At 33.3% G+C, this 27,199-nt stretch overlaps 4 protein-coding genes across 4 annotated transcripts; 1 reads left to right on the top strand and 3 right to left on the bottom strand.

The window, feature by feature from the left end:
• The first annotated feature begins 5,371 nt into the window (after nucleotides 1-5,371).
• Nucleotides 5,372-7,620, top strand: LOC115996313 (WAT1-related protein At3g18200). Its single transcript, XM_031235513.1, has 7 exons — nucleotides 5,372-5,695; nucleotides 5,796-5,858; nucleotides 5,953-6,069; nucleotides 6,154-6,388; nucleotides 6,595-6,753; nucleotides 6,859-7,010; nucleotides 7,121-7,620. The coding sequence occupies exons 1-7, from the start codon at nucleotides 5,496-5,498 to the stop codon at nucleotides 7,284-7,286; spliced, it is 1,092 nt and encodes a 363-aa protein (XP_031091373.1). The 5' UTR covers nucleotides 5,372-5,495; the 3' UTR covers nucleotides 7,287-7,620.
• A 330-nt stretch (nucleotides 7,621-7,950) lies between these two features.
• Nucleotides 7,951-9,994, bottom strand: LOC115997257 (T-complex protein 1 subunit delta-like). The gene has a single exon (XM_031236774.1). The coding sequence runs from the start codon at nucleotides 9,856-9,858 to the stop codon at nucleotides 8,239-8,241; it is 1,620 nt and encodes a 539-aa protein (XP_031092634.1). The 5' UTR covers nucleotides 9,859-9,994; the 3' UTR covers nucleotides 7,951-8,238.
• Nucleotides 9,995-10,918: 924 nt separating this feature from the next.
• LOC115995689 (beta-1,2-xylosyltransferase XYXT1-like) lies at nucleotides 10,919-13,599 on the bottom strand. Its single transcript, XM_031234793.1, has 3 exons — nucleotides 13,339-13,599; nucleotides 12,530-12,610; nucleotides 10,919-12,179 (listed from the first exon to the last, which is right to left on the bottom strand). Exons 1-3 carry the CDS (start codon nucleotides 13,529-13,531, stop codon nucleotides 11,008-11,010), a joined length of 1,446 nt encoding a protein of 481 aa, XP_031090653.1. The 5' UTR covers nucleotides 13,532-13,599; the 3' UTR covers nucleotides 10,919-11,007.
• A 5,611-nt stretch (nucleotides 13,600-19,210) lies between these two features.
• LOC115995876 (alpha-1,3-arabinosyltransferase XAT3-like) lies at nucleotides 19,211-21,176 on the bottom strand. The gene is made up of 2 exons (XM_031235023.1): nucleotides 21,023-21,176; nucleotides 19,211-20,340 (listed from the first exon to the last, which is right to left on the bottom strand). The coding sequence occupies exons 1-2, from the start codon at nucleotides 21,174-21,176 to the stop codon at nucleotides 19,211-19,213; spliced, it is 1,284 nt and encodes a 427-aa protein (XP_031090883.1).
• Between the last annotated feature and the right edge of the window lie 6,023 nt (nucleotides 21,177-27,199).

The following is a 27,199-nucleotide window of genomic DNA, read 5'->3' as shown; positions in this document are numbered from 1 at the left end:
CTATAAGATTACAAGTTTAAGTAGGGTTACAAAGTGAGTTTTACTCATAATACACATTCAGTGATTCAGATAGCATCTGCAGTTTTTTTCGTAAATCAAAGTATATTATATAATTGTGACATAATTTTGTAGTTGCACCCACGATAGATGTCGCTTGGTTGTTTCTCTTCTCCTGCCCTTGCAAAACACGACATATTTTCCTCATTGCGCTTATCCATGTAGCCTTAACACCGTCTTGTGTAATCAAAGTTTCAAAAGTAAATGATTTTGTTTACTTGTATGCTGAGAAGATGTTTGTTTCCCAACTTGGAAATCATGTCACAATACATGTTTTTAAGGTCTTATTGTTATATGCTTATGGTTTTGTTTGATTCCTGTTTGTCTCGTATACTTGTCTGCATGATTTGCATGACCAAGAGATCATGAATGTATAGAAAACATTGGATTTGATCTACTCTAAACTTATTATGATGTTGATAAATTACCTAATTTGATTTGAGGTCACGGGTCAATCTCTGCCTGGAGAATTTTTGTTAGGTACTTAGTCTCATTTTTAATTTGTACTGAAACAGTTCTTTGTTGCATAAATATATTCATTTTTGAGTGTGTATGTATAGCATTTAATATTCAATTATACTAGAAGCTAAGATTAAACATCTTAATAAAAAATTTTGTACTTTGTGTCAATATACAATTATGCTATTCGATCATTAAACATAATACTTTCTTTGATTTGACTTTGTAAGTTCGGCCATTAGTGGATAATTTTAATGTTTAAACTTAATTCACTCCTATGTAGAATATGTAGGTAGAGTTGCGTTCAAATTAAATGAGAACCACTCTTAATGTGTGAATGTGATGATTAGTCTTGTGCATTCATTTTTTTATTTGGATGGTCCAGATTTGATTTCTTAAGATGACATGGATTGATTTTTTTATTTTTTATTTTTTATCCTTTTTGTTAAAATGAGTGTAGTAGTGTCTTTTTTCTTCTTTTTTTTTTGTTTTTCTTTTTTTAAGTGTGAACCTTAGCCATATTTGTTTTCTATTTTCTTGGATCATCATCGTTGCGATTTGGAGTCGTAATTTCTTCATCATCGATAGAGTGTTCGTCCATGGAAAATGATCAGTATTTTTTATTTTTTTTTCTCGTTCTTTTGAGTATAATATTGCCTATATTTGGATGTTGGTGTATATGTAGAGATGTCTGCGTAGTACGATTGTGCATTCGGGTGTGCTGGTTGTGCAACCTAGTGTTGTGAGTTGCGTATCGTAGACTGATGGGATGTGCATTAGTGCACTTTAGTGCGGTGCATCGTAGGATTTTTGGAGATGTTTGAATGTTCAACCAGAGAGTTATCGATGCACAACATTCGATATAGGAATGGATGACATTCTGTATAGGAATGCACGACTTCTTATAAGACTGATTTATCCCTAATCGTGTATTTTCTAATATTTTAAAGGGATTTATCCGTGTGATTTGTTCCTTTTAATCTCAGTCATGCATCATTCTGATGGTTTGAATTAGTTGTCACATTCTTATATTAAGGGTAGTTCTCATGGGAGCGCGACCATATATAGTTTGAACATTTTAATTCTATAAAAGTGATATTTTGATAGTTAGTTTATGTTAAAATAAAGGAATTGTTATTAAATATTTAAATAAAGAATAAAGACTATTTTTAAATCTTATCAAATACAAAATATTTTTGATACAATTATTACGATGAATAAAGGTTTGGATTTTTTTTAGTTAGTTTTTTTTTTTTTTTTTTTAGTTAGTTACGTTATTAAACATTTTGTTTATGTTATGTAATTTTACGTTTTTAATAAGGAAAATAACTTCTTTTTTTTCCATTCATAAGTTATAAACCTAGTATCTTTCTTTTAAGTTTTAATAATTTTTTTTTTTTTGAATACTACTAACTCTATTAGAATGCAGTATCTGTTCATAACTACTTTCTCAACCTATTGAAGCACAATAGTCAGTATTATACTCCAGGGAAGGATTTGATGCCACTGGACCACAAGGTCTTTGGCAATAATAAGATCTTTTAATTATTAAACGAGTTATAAATTTACTCATTTAACTAACGGAGGTATTAAATCTGGTTGTATTTTATTTGTATTCAACCTTATATACAAACAAAATTTGATGTCTCAAATAATTGAGAAATCAAATAATACAATTCCCCTTTTAAATATTTTGCATGTCAAGTTGACATGTCAAATTAGGTCAAATTCGTTTTTAATCAAATAGTATAACTATCATAAAATATTAAAATATATATAATATTAACAAAGAAGAGTTTCATGCACTCAAGTCTCAAAGAGAGTTGTAATCTCAATTATTCATGAACCTAGTTTTCTCTACTTGGATTGGTGGCTACATAATCAATATTTTAGAGAAATCACAATGTGGAAACAGTTAGAATATTCCACCATAGCCTTAAAAACAAGAGGATTCACCTAATCTGATAAAGCACCAATAAATATGGATAACATGGGGCTGTCCCCAAGAATCTTAATTAATTTTCTCAGAAAAAAACAACTATGTTTTGTTTGTGGTTTGAGAGGAAAATTTCTCCCATTGGGCTATGGCTAATCAAATTTTATTATAAAAAGATTCTGTTGAGGATTCATCATTCCAAGCAAATTATGGTCCACACAGTGTTGTATAAACCATAACAAAAAATATATTTTTAATATACTAATATATTATTCTTGTATTGAATGTACATTATACAAAGAAATGTATTTTCAGTACTCAAATAATATAATGTACTTTTTCCAAATACAATGTACATTTTAATATACTAAAAGCATATTATCTATATACTGAACGTATATTTTCAAAAAAAAAAAAATACTGAACGTACATTATTTGATAATATGGTTCACACAATTGTGTGAATCGGACCATGATGGATCATTCAATCAATAAAACAAATTAAAAGTCATATTAAGAAACTTTGAACAATGATCATGATCATGATCAAGAACAAGAGAGAGAGAGAGAATCCATAATGAATGAAAAGGAAAGAAATGACATCTATCACAACTAACTGGCCAACATGCATAACCATAAGTTTGTCTCCCCACCAAAGTCCAAGCTCCTAGTCAACAATGTATCATGGAGGATTACTTAGACATACATACATACTAATCACTTGCATTATAGGGAGATTGCATATTTGCATGCATAAGATAATATAAAATAATAGAGGTATATCGTGGATATGTTTTTAGTTAGAGTTGAACATATTACTTTACATATAGTATGTATCAAAGTAAACTTTTGGATTTGAATGTTAACTGGATTTGAGAGTAATCAAAATATTTAAAGGTGTCTTATTAATTTATTTAAAGGCGTCTTGCCAAAGACCTTGTGGTCAAGTGGCACCCGGTGTCCCGATTAACACTCTCACATGGATGATGAGAGTGGGTTTGAGCCTCAGTGGAGGCAACTGTTGAATCGGAACTATGAACAGATACTACATCGTTGAGCTTCAATAGGTTGAGAAAGGGTCTTATTAATTTAATTAGGATCGATCCTAAAGAAACATCATATGCGTAGTGATTCAATTTGGATCTTCTTTTATATAATTGTAAGTATAAATAAAGAATATAATGTTTATTAAAAACTTTTGTCAAAATAGATAATATTCAATAAAGAAAAGATTTCAGGACCAAGCCTAAATTATGAACTTGTCCCACAATAGGTCAAGATTTTAGTTTAAGGTAAAACATCTTTCGAGAAACAAATGTATAAAAATAAAATACACTATTTTTTTCTCATTGAATTTGAAAATAAACAAAATATTTCCCATTTTCTTTTTTAGTTTATTCTACTTTTGATCTTCAAATTTGAGTTGTACTTTAATTTTCGTTCTCAAACTTTAAAAAACTTCACTTTTAGTCTAAATTAAATACGGTCCAAATCTCACCACATCAAAGTTAACAACCTCCCTTTGTAGAGTTTCATTTTTTATTAGAAAATTTTAAATATATATTCAAGTTCATTTATTTTAAAATTTATAAAATATGAAGCTATTTTGTGAATTGATTGCCTTCATTTAAAAAAAACTAGTGCAAGTGATATAATTGGACAATGATAGACGCCAAGTCAGTTGAGATTCATCCGAAATTATTTTAGATATTAAAAAAAATCGTTTCATTATTATTTTTAAAAAAAACTAAAAAATGAAATGAAATTATGGCCTAGCAACTTCCTGGAGACAGAAAAACAAAACAACAAATTAATCATGCACCATTGTTGCTACTTGAATTGAAGAGAAGAGAAATGATAATAAAAAAAGTTAATTTATTATTCAATTTAAATTAATAGTCCATAATACAATTGATGATTTTATCGGAACCGGGTGCACCATAAATTAGGTATAAAGGTACAAAGCGGGGTAAAAAAATAATAGTATTATTGCTCGAAGCGCTAGATCCAAAAAGTACGTACAAAGTCCGAGATACTAACTCAAAATGATGGCTCAAATAATAAATAAATAATACAAGCTATAGTCCAATGAATGGACTAATAATAATATTGTAGCTACTAGGAATCGAACCCTAGTGTATGGATTGAACTCCGTAAATAAAGCATCTTACATTCTTGAACATGAAATCTTGAGTGGTTTGGGTGGTTGGTACTTTGTATTATTATGCTGGAAGTCTTGGGTTTGAATTTTTTGGATACCTTTCTTTCACATAAGTAGTGAATATTATGTTTTAATTTTTGTAGGATTATGCTTTACCCATGTGATGCACGAAAATCATAAATTTGAATAATAAATCATAAAGAATGAAAAGCTGCTAATGTAAACCATAATTAAAATGTTAAAATTGAATATATAAAATGTAGTGTCCTTTATATTCTCATGAGAAAATAAAAAAGATAGATCTGATTACAAAATAATTTTTAAATATATTTGAGAACTAAAATATAATTTGAGGAATGAAAATAAAATTTACCAATCAAGTGTTTAATGTTCTAATTTCTTTTTGAGTAAAAAAGAACAACAATTAGAATAGTTCACTTTAAACGAAAATTTCAAGATGTGTGACAGAATATGTTTTACTTGTGCACTTCTCCAAATTGAAAAACAAAAAATGGGGAATAGAAAATTAAAGAAAGAAATGCCTGAAAAATTATAATAAGCGCAGTTTAGTTTTTTTTTTTTTTTTTTTTTTTTCAATTTTACTAAAAACAAGAGAATTTAATGACACCACAGATAATAAATTATAACACAATGAGATTATTGGGGCTCATCATAGATCCCAAATGATTGCATTGCATATGCTTCTGAGGCTGTTTCCCCCACAATTATGAATTAAAAACAGCTCTGTACACATTTTTCAAATGGCAACTTTGTGTGTGAGACTATATATATGTGTGTGACCAAGCAAACAATATAGTACATATGTACTAGAGGATCTAACATCAAAAGTCCTGTAACAAAAATAAAATACACATCAAAGATATGGAGCCAAAAGGAGTTGTAGTTGTACCTGGGAAAATCAAACTTGTTCTTGCCTCGCTTGCTCTGCAGCTCTGCTATGCCGGATTTCATATTGTCTCGAGGCTTGCACTCAATATTGGTGTCAGCAAAATCGTCTACCCTGTATACAGAAACATCATCGCCTTGCTTTTGTTAGGACCCTTTGCTTATTTCATAGAAAAGTGAGTGTCTTTCTTCCATTTCTCCCACTCGATGTTTTCTCTGTTTCTCCTCGTCTTGGGTAAGGACTAACAATGTTTTCCACTTACCCGGTTTTAACAGGAAGGAAAGACCCCCGCTAACATTCTCCTTATTGGTTCAGTTTTTCCTCCTGGCATTAATAGGGTAAGTATGCAACAACAGATTACAGGGTTTCACGTTTTCGTGTTTCTGTTCCTTAAACTCTAGCAAAGGCTAATTTATGAGCTTCACTATACAGAATCACGGCAAACCAAGGATTCTACATCTTGGGTTTGTACTATGCATCCCCAACCTTTGCATCCACGATGCAGAATTCAGTTCCCGCAATCACTTTTATCATGGCTTCTGCTCTAAGGTATATTCTGAGTCTCAAGAGTTATGAAGTATGACATACTGAACTCTCTAAAATTATGTATTTTTTGCTCTTTTTTCCTCACAGGCTAGAGCAAGTAAGTTTCTTGAGAAGAGATGGTTTAGCAAAAATTCTCGGGACCATAGCAAGTGTGGGAGGTGCTACCATTATCAGCCTCTACAAAGGCCCTCCTCTTGTAGGAGGAAGTGTTTCTGCAGAAGAAATCGGGGCTGATTCTTCCGAGAAAATGCTTAACTGGACATGGGGTTGTATCTACTTGCTCGGTCATTGCTTATCATGGGCAGGCTGGATGGTTCTTCAGGTATCCCTTATAACTAACAGTATTCAAAGTACTAAACAAACAGAAAAAACACCAAAATGCTACAAATCATATAAATGAACACAATTATCACATAATAGAAGGGAATGTTTCTGTCACCCCATGTTAACTGTAAATCTGTAATCCTGCAACCAAAAAGAGAGACAATCATTATCGCTACATTCTCTAAAGCATTTTAAACCTTGCAGGCTCCTGTGCTAAAGAAGTACCCAGCCAAGCTCTCACTTACCTCATTTACATGCTTCTTTGGATTACTTCAGTTCATAGTCATAGCAGCTTTTGCCGAAAGGGATCTTAAGCACTGGCAAATCCAGTCTGGAGAGGAAGTTGTTCTGATTTTATACGCTGTGAGACCTTAAAACCCCCAAATCATTCGCTTTTTGCTTATTTACACTCGCTCTATGCCTCTATTTCACAGAAATCACTAATTTTATTAAGTTTTCCTTGTCTAGGGCATTGTGTCTTCTGGGATTGTCATCTCTCTTCAGACATGGTGCATTCAGAAAGGAGGGCCAGTTTTTGTTGCCAGCTTTCAGCCGGTCCAGACAGTATTAGTTGCCGTTATGGCATTTATCATTATTGGTGATCGGCTATACACAGGAGGGTATGTCAAAGAAAAAAAAAGAAAAAAGAAAAAAAAGTGTAGTACTGAGAACATGTTATATTTGGCTCCGCTAATGATCTATTTCTTCCAATTATCAAACTTTTTTGCAGGATTATTGGTGGGGTTTTCATTGTAGCTGGGCTCTATCTAGTCTTATGGGGCAAAACTAAGGAGAGGAAGATCAATAGCCAAGAAAACGAAGAGACATTGAAGAAACATCTTCTTGATGGGAACAAGAAAGATGAAGAATGCCGAGTTGGAGCTGACATCCCCTAGGCATGCTGATCAGTTAACAATATTCAGTACAGACATGCATGGTTAGATATAAGACCAGCAGTATCAAAACATGTTAATCTGATTGGACTATAAGATTCCTTTTTTATGGTTTTTTTTTTCAATAAACTAAATCAAGGTCAACAGTACTGCAAAATCATTGAAGAGAAGCCCCTTTCAGTACTATGAAGTCTGGTTTGGTTGTTTCCAAGGTTAACGTACAGACCAGTTTGAGCTGGAGAAAGTGTGGCTTTTGACCAGTAAATGGATGGATACTACATTTTTAATGTAAAATACTACTCTGGAAAGTATATCTGATTTTGTATATTTGTCACAACCAAACTGCACCAGTCTAACTATTTTCATACCTGCAAGTTGGATATGATTGGAATCTTATGATTTAATCTAGACCTTGCAGTTTGGTGGGTCTAGCTAGAAGGCATAGTCTAATGGACCAATGAATTTGCATATAATATTATAATCTGATAATGCTAATTGCTAAAGCCAAATCTCACTAGTCAGTACTGAACTAGATATCAGAAAGACGAAATGAGAAATGAGTAAAAATGTGAAGGTCAAAGAGAATGACAAACAGTACTGTTCTATCCTAGAAAATTTTCAGTAATGCCATCAAATAAGCATAGAATGATACATTGAACAATAAACATTTTAGACAAAAGAGACTTGTTTCTAGTTTCAGACGCCAGAGATTGATTTAAGGATAACTGGCACACATACTGCATTTCTTAAATGTCAAGATTCAATTGTATGGAGAGAACAATCAAATACTTAAAACGAAGAATTCAACTAGTAATAGATTCCGTGAAGCACCTACTGTGAGTCTCAATAAAATTTGCTAAGAAGCAACACATTCAAGTTTCAAAGGACACATAACTCAAAAACAGAGGATGACAAAAAAGCTTCTCTTTTTCCAACACTTTGCAGTACTATCAATCTACCTGACAGTAACAATGTCATCAATCTTCAAAATCATCCGAACACATTCAGTAGACAATGAAATTGCACTCGTACTCACAAGAAGTGGCTGCACTACATTCTCCTCCAAGATGTTCGTGATCTGCCCCTTCCTCACATTGATCCCAGCATTGATCTCACCCTGTGCATGCCTGTTCCTCAGCTCAGTAACAATAGCTATCGGGTTCAATCCAGCATTCTCAGCTAATGTATATGGAATAACCTCGAGGGCCTCAGCAAATGATCTGACACAATAACCCTCCATACCCTGTAAGACCTTTGCCCATGCACCCAACTGCCTTGAGAGCTCAATCTCGGGTGCTCCTCCCCCTGCAATCAAGAACCTCTTGTTCACCAAACATCTCACAACACACAATGCATCATGCAAACTCCTCTCAGCCTCATCAATGACCAACTGGTTTGACCCTCGAACCAGGACAGATGTGGTCCGTCCCATATCCTGAATCCCTGTTATCTTCACGATCTTCCCACCATCTCCAAGTGATACCTCCTCAACTAAATCTGCATAACCCAGCTTCTCTGCCCTGAAATGCTCAATGTTTGCAATAGGCAAACAATTCAAAGTCTTGGTAATGAACTCAATCTCGTCCCGCTCAACATCCTTAATGACCAGAATCTTCGCTTTTGCCAAATAATGCAAAGATAAATCAGTCACTGCATCCCTCAAGATACTCTTCTGGATCAACAAAACATTACACCCAGTGGCCTTAATCTTCTTGATCATCCCCAAAATGTAGTTCCTCTCTTCCTTCAAAATCCTATCCATCTGAGTATAATCAGAGACCACTATGCTCTGCTCAATATCAGTCTTAGGAGGTGAAATTTGAAACTGAATCACAGCAATCTTAGCTTTCTCAACACGAGTTGGGCCCCCTGCAGCATGACTCACTTTCTTGTCAAAAACCAAACCATTTACTAGCTCGGTATCATCTATTGTGCCTCCTAATTTCTTCACAATCTTAATATCCCTTAAATCTACAAGGTCTGGTTTTGCAGAGTCAACAACAGAGAGCACAGAATCCACAGCTAACGGAGCTAAAAGAGTCGAGTACTGAGACACTACCTTACTGTTAAGCGCAGTGCTGGCCGATTTAACAAGTGAATCGCGGTCCGAGAGCTCAACAGGAATAGCCATAGCGGTTAGGACCTCTACTGCCTTAGTAGAAGCCTTATGCAGAGAATCAGAAACAATCGTAGGATGAATACCTGCCGAAAGAAGAGTAAGGCACTGCTTGAGGAGAGCGCCGGCAATGACAACGACGGTGGTGGTTCCATCTCCGGCGACGACGTCCTGCGATTTGGAGAGCTCGACGAGGAACTTGGCGGCGGGCTGAAGCACCTCCATCTTGTTTAGAATGGTGGCGCCGTCGTTGGTGATGATTACCTCGCCGTTGGCCGCGGATATCATCTTGTCCATCCCTTTCGGGCCGAGACTCGTGCGCACGGCGTCGGCCACCGCCTGCGCCGCCCCGATGTTCGCCATGCGTATGTCGTCCTTTCGCTTGTTGTCGATGAAGGTCTCGGTTTTCGACGAGGACGCGGCGGCGCGTGGCGCGGAGACCACTGCTGATGATGCCATTTCGATTGCTCGATCCAAACAAATCCTAACTTCAACACTGGATCTACAAGTGATCAGAGTACTGCTCTGCTGGAAGTGGAAACGAAGCAAAACCCTAAATAGAGGGAAATGAGAGTTCTAAAAATTGAAATTTGGACTTTGGTTGGGGGCTTCAAGTTTTCTAAGAATTACTAAAAAGAAGAAACAGATATTGCTTTTCTACCCTCTTATTTTTACAAATATTAAAAATGTTGCTTTTTCAAAAAAAAAAAAAAAATGTTGCTTAAATTTTTACAAATTTGAGGATCTTCCCTTAACTTCCAGGTAGAGATAGCTTCAATTCAGTTTAACTAGAAAATTAAAATCGAATACCGTAACCTTATAAAAGGTTACGATTAAGGTTTAAACTTAATACTTATAGTTAAGGTTAAGGTTTATATTTATGTGAACTTTAATTTGTAGATTCATGGACTAAATTGGTCAATTCACGATTCCAAACCTTGTTATCTGTGACAGAGCTACTATGGAGGCAGCTGCCCCTACTCACCCCACCTCCACTTCCCCCACCTCCACTTCCTATATAGCGTTGTATGTATATGTGTATATACAATACATGTTTTAGATATAAATATAAGAAAATAGACATAGTAAACAAAGTATTGCTAGACGAGGTGGTAGATGTTGTGTGCATTTTTCTATGCAAGGTCGCTGGTTTGAATCTTGTATGCAGATCATTTTGTAAACAAGAGGTTAGGTTGATTAGTTGGTAGATGCGTGTTTGTGCTAAAAAAGGTTAGGAGCTTTAACAAATTCTTCCGAATTATATAATGAGATACGTATTTTATCAAATTAATTATGTTTCGTGCATTACAATAAAAGAAAGAAAATTTTATACTGATATGTATTTTATCAAATTAATTATGTTTTTGGGGCCTATTTCGTGCATTACAATAAAAGAAAGAAAATTTTCTACTGTCACTTTCAAATTTCAAATTTCAAATTTGATCTTGATGCTTGGTGCTCCACCAAAGAGTAAATTAAACGAGAATAAATTGGGAAGTATACATATATAGTATAACTCTTTATAACACCTATCAAGATTATCTTTATAAATCTGAAATATAATATTTTCTCTGAGCTACAAATTAAAATGTGTTTACTACATAAATGCTAATTATTAGCATGCAAAAGATGTAGAGCTTTCAACAGAGTGCCTCTAAACCTATCCACATCTACTCTCACATGCTGCCCCTGCAAGTACACTGCACTAAAAGCCTTCCACCCTTTCACACGAATAGCGCTGGAGTTGCTCAACACTTCATGTCCCGCCGGATATTTCTCTTTTAAAGAACTCTCATTCAAACCAATCTTGTAACCTAAATACCTTAATCCCATGTCTAATGAAGGCACTTCAAAATCATTCTTGGCTATCCAATCCATCCCCAACCCCACAATTTGCACCACCACCGCGTTTTCCGGCAAGAACACCATGTTCGATAGCCCCGCCCCGTGCACCCCCACCATCACGTCAAACCCGTTCACAAATTTCGAGATTTTGGTCATATTCGAGTCTGTTTCTCGTACGACAACCTTAAAGCCCATGTTTTCCGCCGCCGCGGAAACCTCGTTGGCGTTTAAGAGGCGTCTGGTTTTGTTCCTGGCGATGACGAGTAGCCGCGGCTGCAATAATTTCTCGTTTGTGACGATATTATCCCTTTTCAGATTGTAAGCGTTTCTCAAGAAAGCGGTGAAGTTTTTCATGGAGATATTATGATCTGAGGAGACGTTGTTGATGCTGAACTCCTTGTTGGCTTTTAACCCGACGATGATTCTTGGAAAACAAAAGACGTTTTCGCCGTATTTTTCCCGGTCGAGGTCTATGATTTCGTGTTTTGACAACGTTTGCAGCACTTCCTTAAACTTGTTTATCCACCTCGGCCGTTTGTCGGTGACCAGGAACTGGACTTCTCCCTCGAACTCCCGCGAAGTTAGGTAGAGAGGGATGATGAGATCGGTGAAGTCGTGGAAGAGGTTTCCGGCGTAGCCTCCGGTGGAGAAAACCACGGCTGGTACATCGTACTTTGTGGTACAAGGTGGGATTTGTTGATGAGAAGGGTGGAGTTGCTTGACGGTTAGGGTTCGGACACTCCCCATTGCGGCTTCGTCGCCTTTTCGAGCATAGGGCCTTATGTTCCACGACGTTATGTTGCTATGATCATTTGAAACAACAAAAATGGTGGATGAATTGGCGATCACTCTTATGTCGCCGCCGTTTGCATCGCAGATGTCTGATCTTCGCCGTTTCACTTCGCAAACCGGCTTCACTTCTTTTGTTTTGGAATCTGAAACTAATCAAATTATTTATTATTCCTTCATTGTATAATAATAATAATACGAGGAAAAATTACACTTTTTAACTAATTCTCGTCACTAACGTTACAAATTTATCATTTCTAATAAAACAACAAAGCATTAGGATGAAATTTGGGACGTCAGTTATGCTTAGGGATGAAAAGTAAGTAGGACAAATTTGCAACATTAGTTATAGTTTAGTGACAGGAAAATTTAAAAAAAAGAAAAGAAAAAAAAGCACAACAATCAACAACAACTAAGAACGAATAAGTACTACAATTATATTATAATTTAGGGATAAAAAATATAATTTTCCCTAATAATATTATTGATAACTTACATGGCTGTGGGGCAATGTTTATGGCATCATGCACAGTGGCTTGCAAGTTGAGACTCTCCCCAATTGGTACTTCTAAATTTGCTGCAATATGGAATACATTATCATTATATACTTCCCGTTTTAAAAAGTTTATTTTATTGTTATTTATTTTGCATGGTCTGCATTATTAGTTATTTAGAAGAAATTAAACTAATTAACCATATAAATCACGTTACAGATATGATACGCCATATCAACCCAGAAAAGGAAAACAACTAAGATGGCAATTATATTATATTTATAATAATAATTATTGATGATGGCCTTGATTATGTATGTGATTATATGATTTTATGGGATTGAAGAAATCATTTTATTTAAGAGCATGATTTGTTATTGATAGGCGAATTATGGGAATAAATTGTTTGCTTTTATCATACAACTTACAACATGTTTGGTTTACAAAGTGATTGAATTTTAAGATAATAGAAATGTTATATATATAAATTTAAGAAAATACTTGTGAGCATTGAAGAGTTTGAACCTAAGCAGGATGTGTGACGTATACTAGTGATAGAAAATAACAAATTTAGGTTATTTTGGGAACTCAAGAATAGCGTAATACTCGTAGCCCTAGAATAGCTATTCTCCCTGTCGGGATATAATATTTCCAGGAATAGAAAAGCATTAACAAACAACAAAATATGCCTATTTTCAAAAATATCATTCCATCTCAGGCCTATTCCGTGAACCAATCGTACGGACTGATGGTAATGGGAAAGGGCATGAGTGTATAAGTATAGTGCATGGTAAGTAAGGATCGGACTTACAAAGTGGAGAAGGAAATGCATCATTCTTTTCATCACCATCAGTGATGTAAGGCTTGAAGAAAATGCAGAATGTGAAAATAACGAGGAAGATGGCGAGAGTAGCACACCACCCCATTGTCTTTCTGTCTTGCCTGCTAAAACTTCTTTCCAGAATCGCCTCATACTCATACTTCCCCCCATTCATCTGCTCCATTATTATATTATTATACTACTTTAATTTTTCTGCAAATTAAAGCCTGACAGGGATGAACACTCCCTTCAGAGGAACAATGAACAAATGGCGAAAGTAGAGGGAATTAAGGTGTAGTCCTATGACAGAAGATGATGTTTCAGTGATTGCTCCCCACGATTTGTAGGAAGAAGATTTTTAGGAGTTTAAATAAGAATATGGTTTTTGGTGGAAAGGGACGTAAAGTTTGACCCTTCTTATAGACATGTCTGTTCGATTCGGTGCGCCGGCTATATATATCAAATATTCTTCTACTGTTATTATTTAGGTATTTAATTTAATTAATTCGTCCGACTTTAGTACACTATCAAATTGATTTTATTACCAAATCTTGTATCGTTAATGTGTCCTGGGTTAATTTATTTATAGCGATAAATGATACGGAGTAGTTGTGGCATGGGCAGAATAAAAAATTTCTTATAAGAGCTAAAATAGTAATGAGTAATCATGACAACAGAGTTTATAATCTTATGTAATGAATTGAATAACGAACAACCTAACACAACTTTATATAACGTGTAAATAAATATAGATGAATAAAAAGTTACCGTGCACAATAAATTTTACTTGGAGTGATTCGATGAGTAAAATTATTAATTATTTTATTGATTATAATAAATAAAAATATTAATAAATTTAAATATACTCGATTAATTTTTACTTTATGTTTTGTGGTCTTTAGACAAATAAGACTTGTTTTTTATAATGGCTATGTTTGACCTAGTTTATTTTATAGATTATTTTAAATTACAGATAAATAAATTTTGTTTTATAAAAAAAACAAAACATAAAATAAATTCTTATTTCAGCTTGTATTTTGAAACACTATAAAACATAACCTTTTTACGGGGCGTTTGGTTGGAGGGAAGGAATTAGGTGGGAAAAGAATTGTAATTCTATGGGAAAAGAATAATGCAGGAATAAAGTGGAGTTTAAATTCCAATGTTTGGTTTGCAGGAATAAAATTACTGGGAATTTCAATTCCAATGTTTGGTATACATGGGAATTGGGAGGAAATAAGTAGTATAAAGTCCAAAATAATGTCCATTGTTGTTATTGTTGTTATTATTATTATTACTAGTTATCACACGCGCGTTGCGCGATTAAACCAATGCCCAATGCGTATTTTTAAATTAGTGTTCCTTAATTGGTTAAAGTAGTCATATAATAATGAGAGAGAAAAAATGCTAAATTAATAAAAATCAAAGAACTAGTCTCGATACTTATATAGTTTAATAAAACATAACGAAATTGTAAATAGCTAAATTGCAACTAAAATAAGTAGAAACAAATAAATCACTTACATGGGAGCAAATGGCGTGTCATCATTGTCACTTGTTTGGACACCGGTCCGACCATTTAAAATCCATGTGTAATTGTATTTGTGATCAAGTACTTTATAGTTCGTCCGGACAGGTTTGACAATGACATTTGAGATAATGTGCCATTTGTTGGTTTGTAAAGTGATATCATACATTCCAATGTCATTATCAAACACTATTGATTGAACCTGAGTTCCTTGCATTTAGATATATATAGCATTTACAATGATGTTGGTAGTGAATGAGAGCATCTTCATAATAATAATAATACTAATAATGATAAAAATAAAATAATAATAATAATAATAATATATACTATCTATACTTCTATATCTATATCTATACTATCTATACTATATATAAAAACAAAATCTTAACTTTAAGCTTCCTGCCCAAAACAGTCCTACAATATTTAGGATTTGATTATTTCCTATTTTCGTATTCGTTGTACAATTCTACATTACAATTTCTATTGTATCACAATTCTACATTACAATTCCTATCATACTACAATTCTATCGTAATAAGATACAACCTTATATATATATATATCCCTAATCCTATACGGTGAACTTTAAAAGAGAAAAGAGAATCGCAGAACGCAGTGCAATTATTCCAGACCTTCAAATCTGCAAATTCTGTTGCTGCGGTTGTTTTCTTTCGATCATACAAATCGAAAATAATATTCTTCTTTGACTAATGGAGCCTGTTTTTGTTTTTGTTTTTGCTTCCGACCTATCCCCATGAAGAAGAAAATTTATATAAGTCTTTGATTGATTCGTTGTTATTTATTTTGTCCCGGGAATATCAATGTTTAGCAGTCAACCAACTCAGTGACTCCCAGGTAATGTTTCCAAACAACTTGATTTTGTAATACCATTCATAAAAAAAAAAAAAAAAAAAAAAAAAAAAAAAAAAAAAAAAAAGCGGATTAAATATAGAAAGACGGATTATATTATAAATTCAATAATTTTGTAAAAGAATGTAGTGTTATTACTTTATTTGATGGTATAGTTAGTGCAATGAAAAGGACATGTATTATACCAAACATATGCTGGTACAGGATCATTCGAAAATATTGAGGAAAATAACATCTCCCTGGTCATATTGTTTTATTTAATATTGCTCAATTGTGTATTGTTTTATTTAATAGGAATAAAATTGCTTTATTTTGTATTTATTGTTATGCATTTTTTATGTTGTTAGTATGCTACTTTTTTTTTTTTTGAGTTTTTTCAGCTTTTTGCTTGGTTTTTAAATTTCATGATCTTCTTTAGAGAACTTGCATCCATTTACCTCACTATCATAAGCCTTTTGGAGGTCCACTTTAAGGATCATGAGGCCCTTTTTTCCCTCTCTTATTATTCATGTAGTGAACAACCTCTTGAGTAAGAATGATATTATCGAGAGTGGATCGCCTAGGGAGGAAACTATTCTAGTGAGGCCCGATAACCTTACACATGATTGGCCTAAGTCTGTTGACGAGCACTTTAGATATTATTTTGAAGGCGACGTTGAGAAGCGTAATAGACTTAAAGTCAGCCGCAAATTTCGAGACGTCTTTATTGGGAATCAACGTCATGAAAGCCTAGAGGAGGTTCTTGCTGACAACCCCGCTTGACAACGCTTGATTAACCATTGTCGTCAAGGCCGAACCAATGTTGCTCCAGAAATGTTGATAGAAAGCTGCGGGTATACCATCCGGCCCAGGGCTCCCTTATCTCTTCATGCCAAAGACCAAGACCGCTTTTTTGACTTCAGAAAGGGACGCTTCCCTAACCAGTCTTGAAGCCTGGTCCCAGGGTATGACTCTAGTATTGTCAATAGGGGTAAGCTCAGCCCTCTCACTTGTAGGAGCACTGCAAAAAAGAGAAGAGAAGTAAGTTGATGATATGGTCGGTCAAAACTGTAACCTCGTCAGTCCAAGCTCCTTCAATCTTAAGAAATCAGACTCGATTCCTGTTTCGATCTCCTGATCAAAGTGGCATTGTGGTATAAACGAGTGTTCATGTCCCCTTCCCTTGAACCAGGTCATCCTGGACTTTTGGAACCAGAAGGCTTCTTCTTGGTTGAGGACTGCATTAAGCTCTGTGAGGAGGTTAGATTCAAGAAGTTGAAGATCTGTGGAGGTTGTGTAATTGTTTGCGCATTGAATCCCTAGGATTCTGGCCTCCAACCGTCCCTTCCTTTTGAATATGTTTCCAAAAACATTACGGTTCCAATCTAAGCTCTTCCGAGAAATGTCTGACATGATATCTTCAAACGGACGGTTGCCCTCTTCAACAGCTTCGTCCTAGATAACTTATAATCTTATTATACCTAAGTATATTCCTTTTCACCGTATCTCATTTACCTTTTTCTTCATCCTCCATATCTAAATGAATTAATTGTAATTATACTAATATTCGTGTAATTATTAGCTTAATTAACAAATAGGTGTTCAATCGGTTAATCGAACCGTTTTAACCAAAATTTATAAAACTTTAACCGTTAACCGATCTAAACTTTTTATTATCGAATTAACCAAACCGAAGTTTTTTGGATTAATCGGTCGGTTAACCGATTAACCTAATAATAATTAGTATATATTATATAGTAATAGTTTGGGAGGTAGTTTGGGCGGGAAGTTGCAAAAGTAGGATTTTGTTGTTATTAGTAGTATATAGATATAGATATAGATATAGATTTCATGCAATATTATGTCGACTACGTCTCATTTAATTTTAAGGGAAAATTACACTTCCCGTCCTTAAGTTATAGGGTAATTGTGGAATTCGTCCCTGAGTATTGGTCATGCTTACTTTCCGTCCCTAAGTTATCATTGGCATTGCACTTTCCGTCATTTCGTGCTACTTTTCGTCCCTGAGTTATACTAAAATTCCAAATTTCGTCCCTAACGTTTTATTAATAGAAGGACGAAAAGTGCAACATCAATGATAACTTAGAGACAAAAGGTGAGTATGACCAACACTTAGGGGCGAATTCTACAATTATCCTATAACTTAGGGATGAAAAATGCAATTTTCCCTAATTTTAATGTAAAATTGTAGTACGAATAGAAATTGTATTACCATATATTACAATATTACGTTGCAAGGAAATATATGCACGGTATTATTAACATTAGTAATTTTAATCTAGAATTGTATTAGGAATATGAAAGTACGAAAGAATATATCGTATTAGGATTTAGGAATTTGTATTACCATATTTTAATGTGCAATTAAAGTAATAGGAATAGGAATTGTATTACCATATTTTACAATATTATTACGCAAATATGAGCGTTTTGGGCGCAAAGTTAAAATGGAGGATTTGATTTTTATTAATATATAGTATCTACACAAACCTTAATAGTATACGAGTGTTAGGATTAATATTTGATGCACCGCCGATGTATAGATGCTATACACCGGCGGTTAATGAGAAGATGCCACATCATTAAAAAATAAAGTCAATATTAACCGGGTTCTTTTTTGCAATTAAAATTGGGTAGGAAATTAAAACATGGTTCTTTTTTGCAATGTACTCCGTATCTAATAATTAAAATTGGGTAGGAAATTAGATACGGAGTATATAATAATTAAGTAATAAAGTAGATATATTTTGTTAATTAGAAATAAAAGAGTTTCCTAATAAAAATATACAAGTCTTAGATATTTTGCAAAAAAAGACCTGATTAATATTGACTTTGTTTTTTGTAATGATGTATCATCTTCTAATTAACCACCGGTGTATAGCATTTATACATCGACGGTGTTACACATGCATAAATCTTTAACTTAAAATACATAATATATTAATTGCAAATACATCATTTGTACCCTCTCGGCTCCATAATATGCATGCTCACCCTATTTAATTTGCATATTCAATTCCTACGTCTTGATGATGAAGCCATTGCAATTGCAATGGCACTGGTTTCTTCGTTTAATAATGTCATTAGAGTGTTGATGAACCGGGCTTTTTTTTTTATTTGCATGGCCTTGTGCTAGTAAATAAATGAGGCCCTATCAAAATATAAATAAATTGTAAATTGAAGAAAAGTGATTCACGTGAATAATATTACGGAGTAGAATTTCTTTTTGAATAATACATAATAGAATTTAGATCAGTCATGAAATTTTAATTTTGAGCCATTGTGCGGTTACACCTCTTGCACGCCCTAAAATCTCGCCCGATTGATGAAGGTCATATATAGTAATCAAGATCTCGCTACGATATATATCAACTTTAATAAAATTATAATATGAGTGTAAATAGCATAGATTAGCAAAAAGTATAATACTTTTTGTGTAGGTGTTTAATTTACTTTTACATTTTAAGCACCATGCAAAAGCTCTAGTGCTTTCAACAGAGTCCCTCTAAACCTATTCACATCAACCGTAAAATCCTGCCCAATTAAGTACGCAAAAGTATAAGCCATCCACCCTTTGAAGCCAATGGAGCTAGAGTTCTTCAAACTACTCTCATTCTCACCAACCTTGTATTCTAAGTACCTCAATCCCATGTCTAATGAAGGCAGCTCAAAGTCATTCCTCGCCACCCAATTCATCCCCAACCCCACGATTTGCACCACCACCGCGTTTTCCGGCAAGAACACCATGTTCGATAGCCCCGACCCATGAACTCCCACCATCACGTCAAACCCGTTCACCATTTTCGACACTCGGGTCATATTCGCGTCTGTTTCTTCTACGACAACCTTAAACCCCATGTTTTCCGCCGCCGCGGAAACCTCGTTGGCGTTTAAGAGCCGCCTGGTTTTGTTCCTCGCGATCACGAGTAGCCGCGGCGGCTGCAATAATTTCTCGTTTGTGACGATATTATCCCTTTTCAGATTGTAAGCGTTTCTCAAGAACGCCATGAAGTTTTTCATGGAGATATTATTATCCGAAGAGACGTTATTGATGCTGAACTCCTTGTTGGCTTTTAACCCGACGATGATTCTTGGAAAACAAAAGACGGCGTCGTTTTCCCGGTCTAGGTCTATGATTTCGTGTTTTGACAACCTTTGCAACACTTCCTTAAACTTGTCGACCCAAACGGTACTTTTGTCGGTGACCAGAAACTGGACTTCTCCCTGGAACTCCTGCGAGGTTAGGTAGAGAGGGATGATGAGGTCGGTGAAGTCGTGGAAGAGGTTTCCGGCGTAGCCTCCGGTGGAGAAAACGACGGCCGGTACATCGTACTTTGTGGTGCAACGTCGGATGCGTTGGTCGGAATGGTGCACTTCCGCGATGGTCAGGCTTCGAACCCTCCTCAATGCGTATTGGTCGGCTTTTCGAGCATAGGGTTTTATGGTCCACGACGTGGTACTATGTACGACGTTGGAGACCACAAAAATGGTGGATGAGTTGCCGATGACTCTTATGTCGCCGCTCGCTTCGCAGGTATTTGATCTTTCCTGCTTCAAATCACAAATTGGTTTTGCTTCATTTCTTTGGGAACCTGGAAAGATTCAATTTTGATTCTCATGAGCACGGGTAAGCTACTTTTTTCATATTGGTACCAATACAAATATCTATATCAAAATCAAAATTTTGTATATGAGAGTAAAAGTTGAAAGTAAAAAATGAGAATACACATAATATTTTCCCATATTAATTAGGTTGGATTCTTGACAAATTTTTAAGTACGTGAACCATGATTTACACAGCTATGTGAAGCATGTATAGCAATACATTTTTAATATATTAAAAGTACATTATTTATGTATTGATTGTACATTATTTGATAATAAACAAAATAATTTACTTTCAATACTTAAACAATGTATTTTCTGTACACAAATAATATACTTTTAGTATATTAAAAGTGTACTTCTATATTTAATTTTGAGAAATATGGATATTTTGTAAAGATTGTATTTTTGTCCTCCAGTTATACTTGTGGTATAGATTTAACCCGTGTGACCATTTTTAACCCCTAAATTATAACTAATATGGCACTTAATAAAGTGGTTAATTTGGTCGTGAAGGGAGTAAATATTTACTTTGCACATAACTTAAGGGTTAACTCAGGAACTAAGTCTGTGCTATGAGTATAAGTGGAGTATCAAAAATGTAATTTTTCGTATATAAACAATATTGGATGCAAGTAGAGAGTGGGATGATGGTAAATAAGGACATACAAAGATGATTGTTAGGAGTGATGTAGAAAATGCAGAAGGAGAGAATGAGGATGAAGATGGCAAGAGTAGCACACCAATATCCCATTGTCTTTCTGTCTTGCCTGCTAAAACTTCTTTCCACAATCGCCTCATACTTCCACCCATTCTGCTCCATTACTACTGCTAGCTTCAATTCGATCTGCAAAAACATTTTAATAGAATATTGAATAGTCAAAACATTTTTATGGTTGAAAATAATTATTTAGAATTTTTTCAATACAAGCCGTAAAAAATGCGGTGAAAACTAAAAGAATATATGCATATCATTGCTTTTTATATAACGTGTAAATGAAGATAGATAAATTTTTAAAAATACAAAATTTACATCCCTTCGCGTTAATAAGAAATATATGAAATATTGGGAGCAAAGAAATATATGAAATAATCAAAAAATAAAAATTGTATACAACAAAAGTATCACACGTCGTCAAAGAGCGATTACTATAAAATGACTTATGTAAGAATGTCTAGCATTATACTTAACCTATAAAAATATGATCAAATGCTAGATAAAAAGGATTTACCTATATATATATATATATATATATATATATATATATATACAAATAAAACAATTTACCCAGCACAAAATCTATTGTCAAAATCATAAAACTTCATAATAAACTTTATAATTAAAAGAGAGATAGAGAGAGAGAGAAAGTCAATATATAATGTTTATAAAAATAAAAAAAATAAAAATTAAAAACGGTTATAACAGTTACACAAATATAATTGAAATGAAATCTGGAAAGTAAAAGGCAATGGAATTCGGTTTATTTAATCATAGATTCATAGTTTTTTGGATCCATAAGATGTTCTGATCCTCCCTCCATGGAACCACTATTTCTTCCATACAGAGAAAAAAAAAAAATGTAATGGGAATTATCAATTACCAAGGAATCAAACATAACATATTCCCCACGTACGCATACCTTAATGAATGGGAAAAATACACGAATTGAAGTCAAACCTGGTTTGTCGTCAACCTCTGAACTTGCAGGCTTCAGAGGTCAAGATAAACCTCAATCTCTCGATTTCTGAAAAAAAGATTAATATTATATTGAGGATTCTATAAATATCAGAACAGAGTAGATGAATCAATCGTATTATAGGAAACTAACTAATTAATAATTTTGATAATTCGGAAAACATTAATTTGACAGTTCAGAAAAGGCAAATTAGAAAATATCAGTGTAGAATAATATCATACAAAATTAACTAATTAATTGTACATAAAGATATGCATCGTGTTATATATAGGAAATTAACTATTTAATAAATTCATAATTTTGGTAATTTAGTAAAATATAAATTTTATGATCCCACGAGTATACTGGCATTGCCACTCGATCATGACGCACAATTTCAAAAACTTTTACTATTAGTGTATGATTTTGATTTTGTTTTCTACTATTTAATCAATTTATTAGTGAAAGTTTTATTCACTTCTCATCGGCAAGTTAATAACAAGGACATATTTGTCCTATAATTTGCTCTAACACTCTCTTGCTACTTAATCTTATGTACCCGGTATGTAGGGTTATATTTGACAAACCTAGATGAAAAGGTAGTTGAAAGCTGAAAAGTTAGCTGAAAGCTGAAAAGTTATAAGCTCAATTAGGTACAAGCCCTTTGTAAATGCCATTTTCTCCAATTCAACTTTGACTTAAAATTCGACATTCAATCCGACATCCAATTCGCCAATTTCGCTATTAGTGGATCAAATTGGATTTGATTTGCACGCTAATGAATATGGATGCGCGTGCGGATAGAATTTTTCATATTCACCTTCAGTGAATTGGATGCAGATTCACTCCAATTAATTCCGGCCAATCCACTCCGCGTTCACCTCTACATGTTATATTTATATTTCAAAATTTTAAAGAACTATATATATGCTCTATATAATTTTATTCTGTAAATGACTATTAGAAAAAAACTATATACTTTGTTTTTTTATTTTTATATTGAAATTATATATTTATTATTGGAATATAATTTGGGAAAATGGTCAAATAGACCTTTAACTTAGGTATGTAAAAGTGCAATTAGACCTTGAATTTTAAAAAAAAATGCAATTAAACACTCAAACTTGTCAAAATGAGTTAAATACGTCTGATTTACCGGTAACCAATATGTTACCGGTAATATTATCGATGTCGACCATCATTGACCGCATCTAATCACCATTAAAAACATAAAACGCAACTTATGGTGACCTTTTCCACCGGAGAAGACGACCACGACTAGGGGTCGTCTTCTCTTGTGGAGAAGGCAACCAGATCTAGTCATCCTCTCAAATGGAGAAGGCAACCAGATCTGGTTGCCTTCTCTAACGGATAAGATGACCAACCGGTTGTCCTCTCCGATTAGGCCACCTGATTTTATTTTTTATTTTTATTGTTGTATGTCAGAATATTTTTTTTCCAGATTATTATAAAAAATGTCGTTGAAATATTAATGATCGGTTATTTCAGGTGAACTTTGCAATAATTGGTTATTTCAGATGCACCAAAATAACAAGTGCGAATGTTTAATTTTACTTTTTTTTTTAAAAAGTTTAAGAGCCTGTACTTTCATCTAAAGTTTAATGGTCTATTTTACACTTTTCCCTATAATTTTTGAATAAACAAAATTGTTCCCAACAAAAACGTTTTATAGAATTTAATTACTTCATCAAGAATTTAATTAATTAAAAAGTACCCATTGAAATTCAATTATATATCCCAAGTTCTTAACCCAATGATCGGGGTGCATTGGGCTTGATCCAAAGAGTGATCCAAAAGCTAGAATGAGGAACAAGTCACGAGAAGGTGGGGATCACAGGTCATGTAATTAGATGAGAAATTAACCCTGTGATTAGACCATGCAATTCCATGAGAAAAGGGCAAGGTAACCAAAATTATTATTATAAATAAATAAACACTATATTTCACCATTAATTTGTATACATAATATTGCTAAAATTATACCGGATCAGAGTCTACTTTGCATTGTAGACTTTAGTCTAAAATGACATTCAAATTATGTGTATATAATTAACATATCATTTGTCTAGAGTTACTAAATTATGTGTATGTAAATAATTTGAAGGCACATGATATGTTAACTACAGATACATAATATGTTAACAACATGTGTTATGTGTGTCAAGTTAACAAATTATGTGCTTCCAATTTATTTACATACACATAATCTGTTAAATGAATACGAATAATATGTTAATTGTAAACACATAATTTTTGGACTAAAATTTATAATGCAATGTGAACCCTAGTCCATGGTTTAACAATTGTTAATTAAGAGAGAAGGGTTTAATTAGTGTTTACTTCATATTTCCCCATCTATTTCTTGCTTATTAACCTATTTCAAATTGTCAAAATATTGTTTAGTATCAAATAGAGTAAAAGTACCCCTAAGGTTCATATACTATAAGATTTTATTCAATTTAGTTTTCATATTTTAATTTTATTCAATTTTTAGTTCTTATATTTTAAAATATATGCATGTACTTCAAAATATAGTACAATAATTAACATTCCCTCTGTCATGTTAGCATAATTATTGACATGACATTATTAGCATCATCAGTGTCACATTAGCACAATTTAATGTTGGTATGTCAACTTATATATTATTTTATTAATATTTAAAATTAATTAATTACATCACTAATATATTATATTAGCATGTCAAAAATAAAGAATTACAATACTTAGCTTGCTTGTAATGATAATGAGATTTGAACTTTTTCACCTATTACATAAATAAGGCCACCCATTACCACCCTACCAAGTACTCACCTTATTATTTTAGTTGCAAGCTAAGAATTAATTAAAGAGCATTATAAAATGAGAGTTCTAGAACATCTTATTTGTATTAAAAAAAAAAAAAAAAAGTTAGGTTGTGATTTATACACATTATTTTGTTGGACACATTTTCTTACTCGAAATTAACACATATTTTTCCATTATTGTTGTAATTTGCTTATTTTGCATTTTCATTTGACATTTATTATTTACAGTTTTTTGTAAGATCGTATATGGTTATTTTGAAATATACGTATCATTATTTAATCTATGTCGGAATATAATAATGAAATGATTTCACTGGGTAGATTTTTTTTTTGATAGATATTTATTGTTTTCATAGTGTTTTGTAAGATTGTATACTATTATTTTGAAATGGATTATTCAATCCATGTCGGAATAGTGAAATGATCTCACTAGGATCGGAAAATATGTATTATATTGTTTTTACAATGTCTTGTAAGCTAGATTGTATGTTGTTATTCTAAAATAGAATAATCAATCATCCATGATTGATGTGGTAAATACGTAAAGATATTATTGTATTATGTAGAAGTGTATAGTCTCCGGTAACTTAGTATCGTTCTGGTCAGACTCTTCCAAACTTAAGTGTAGTGCATGTCTATTGAAGTCCCCCCCCAAAAAGTTTCACCTCAAGACATTAAATGCGCCTTTTATAGAGGTCAAGATGGGACACACATCGGGCATCCGGCATGACAATTAACCACGTGCCTCACATGCACGAGTAGAACCAAATGCAATTCCGATAGATAGGTACATGCGCGTGGAGATTCTTGATAGCTGCTTTATTATGCGCCTGGGGTGTACTTACCCTTTCGTACTAAGGGTTCGATACTCAAAGTAATCATCTTGTCCTAACATGTTCGAGATACATACTCCGACGGGAAGAACATGATACATTGGATTGAGGGCTCATTCTCTTGACTATACTCGGTAGGTAAAGACTAAGGGGGTCGGACATGCTCGGGAAATGAACCTTTCAGTCCCTTCTACATATATCGAGCACATGTAATATATACGAGTAGGGTATAATCCCTATCAATGGCAAAATAATGAAAGCCCACTAGATGAACTTTTCTATGCCAACAAATGCTATTATGTTTTTTTTTAAAAGCATATGGTTATTATTTAAAAGATAAAAACATAAAAACAGACACATGATTTTTTTTTTTTAAAGAACTTTAAATGTCGCGTTTGTTTATAACAAAACATAAAGTCTTTACGTTAATTACATTTTCTTTACATCAGTATGAAGGGGAAACTCAAACACCCAAAGAAATTAAAAACTAGTTTCTCACAACATTAATTACATATTTGTGGTATACATGTCTGTTCAACAACAAACACTATTGTGGTCAATTTTGTAGTATTCAATCATGTGTTAGGACTAAAGAATTGAAGGAAACTCTTCAAGTTTGACATTCCAACACTTGTAACTTTAAGATTTATTATGAGGTGTAAATAACCCTAGCTAAACCATATAATTTGTCAAATAGAATTATAAAAATTTTGGAAAATGATAAAATATGATCTTGAACTAATAATTATAAATTCTTTATGTCAAATTAAGTGCAATTAACTATTAGAAAGGAGAATCTAATCATAGCATTTAGAAGTCAATGTATAACAGGGCATGCATTGTTCCCAGAAATGTTGAGGTCGAGGTCAATGTATAACCACCAAAACCTGTAGAAGTCAATGTATAATCACCTAAGCCCAGAAATTGCACAACTGGGGAGATTATGGCCTAGGGAGGCTACAGCCGGTGTATAATAATGTATTATTTCATCACAAATTTACTACGGAGTAATTAGTAACTACGACTCTTATATATATGTTATTACCACTCAAAATGAACAGTAAATATTTTAAATTTATACTACATACAAAATCAACATGATTTTCACACTTTTTGACTTTGAGTTTGCACGAGAGGTATGGTACTCATCTGCACCATAACCTTTCCCAATATTGATTTATTAGTTTTAAAAGTTAAATGTTTTAGTATCTTTTTTTTTTTTAAAATACTGAAAGGGGGACACCCAATACATGCAATAAATGTTCAGTATTTGTCCAAATTTGTTGAATAAAGATACTATACCTACTCCCAAATTATACTCCCACCAAATATTTAATTTTTATTAGATGAAAAAAAGAATGAACAAAAATTATGGTTCACCCTAGTCCTTTTTATTAGGCAGTCAAAACATGACACATAATATGAAATAGAAAAATGGAGTAAGAAATGGAAGTCCATGTAGTATTACTCGAGCTAAAGCAATTGCAAAAAAAAAAAAAAAAAAAAAAA

Source organism: Ipomoea triloba, chromosome 11 (assembly GCF_003576645.1).
Source record: "Ipomoea triloba cultivar NCNSP0323 chromosome 11, ASM357664v1".
Lineage (NCBI taxonomy): Eukaryota > Viridiplantae > Streptophyta > Magnoliopsida > Solanales > Convolvulaceae > Ipomoea > Ipomoea triloba.
Note: the sequence above shows the minus strand (reverse complement) of the source record. Positions and strands in the feature narration are given on the sequence as shown.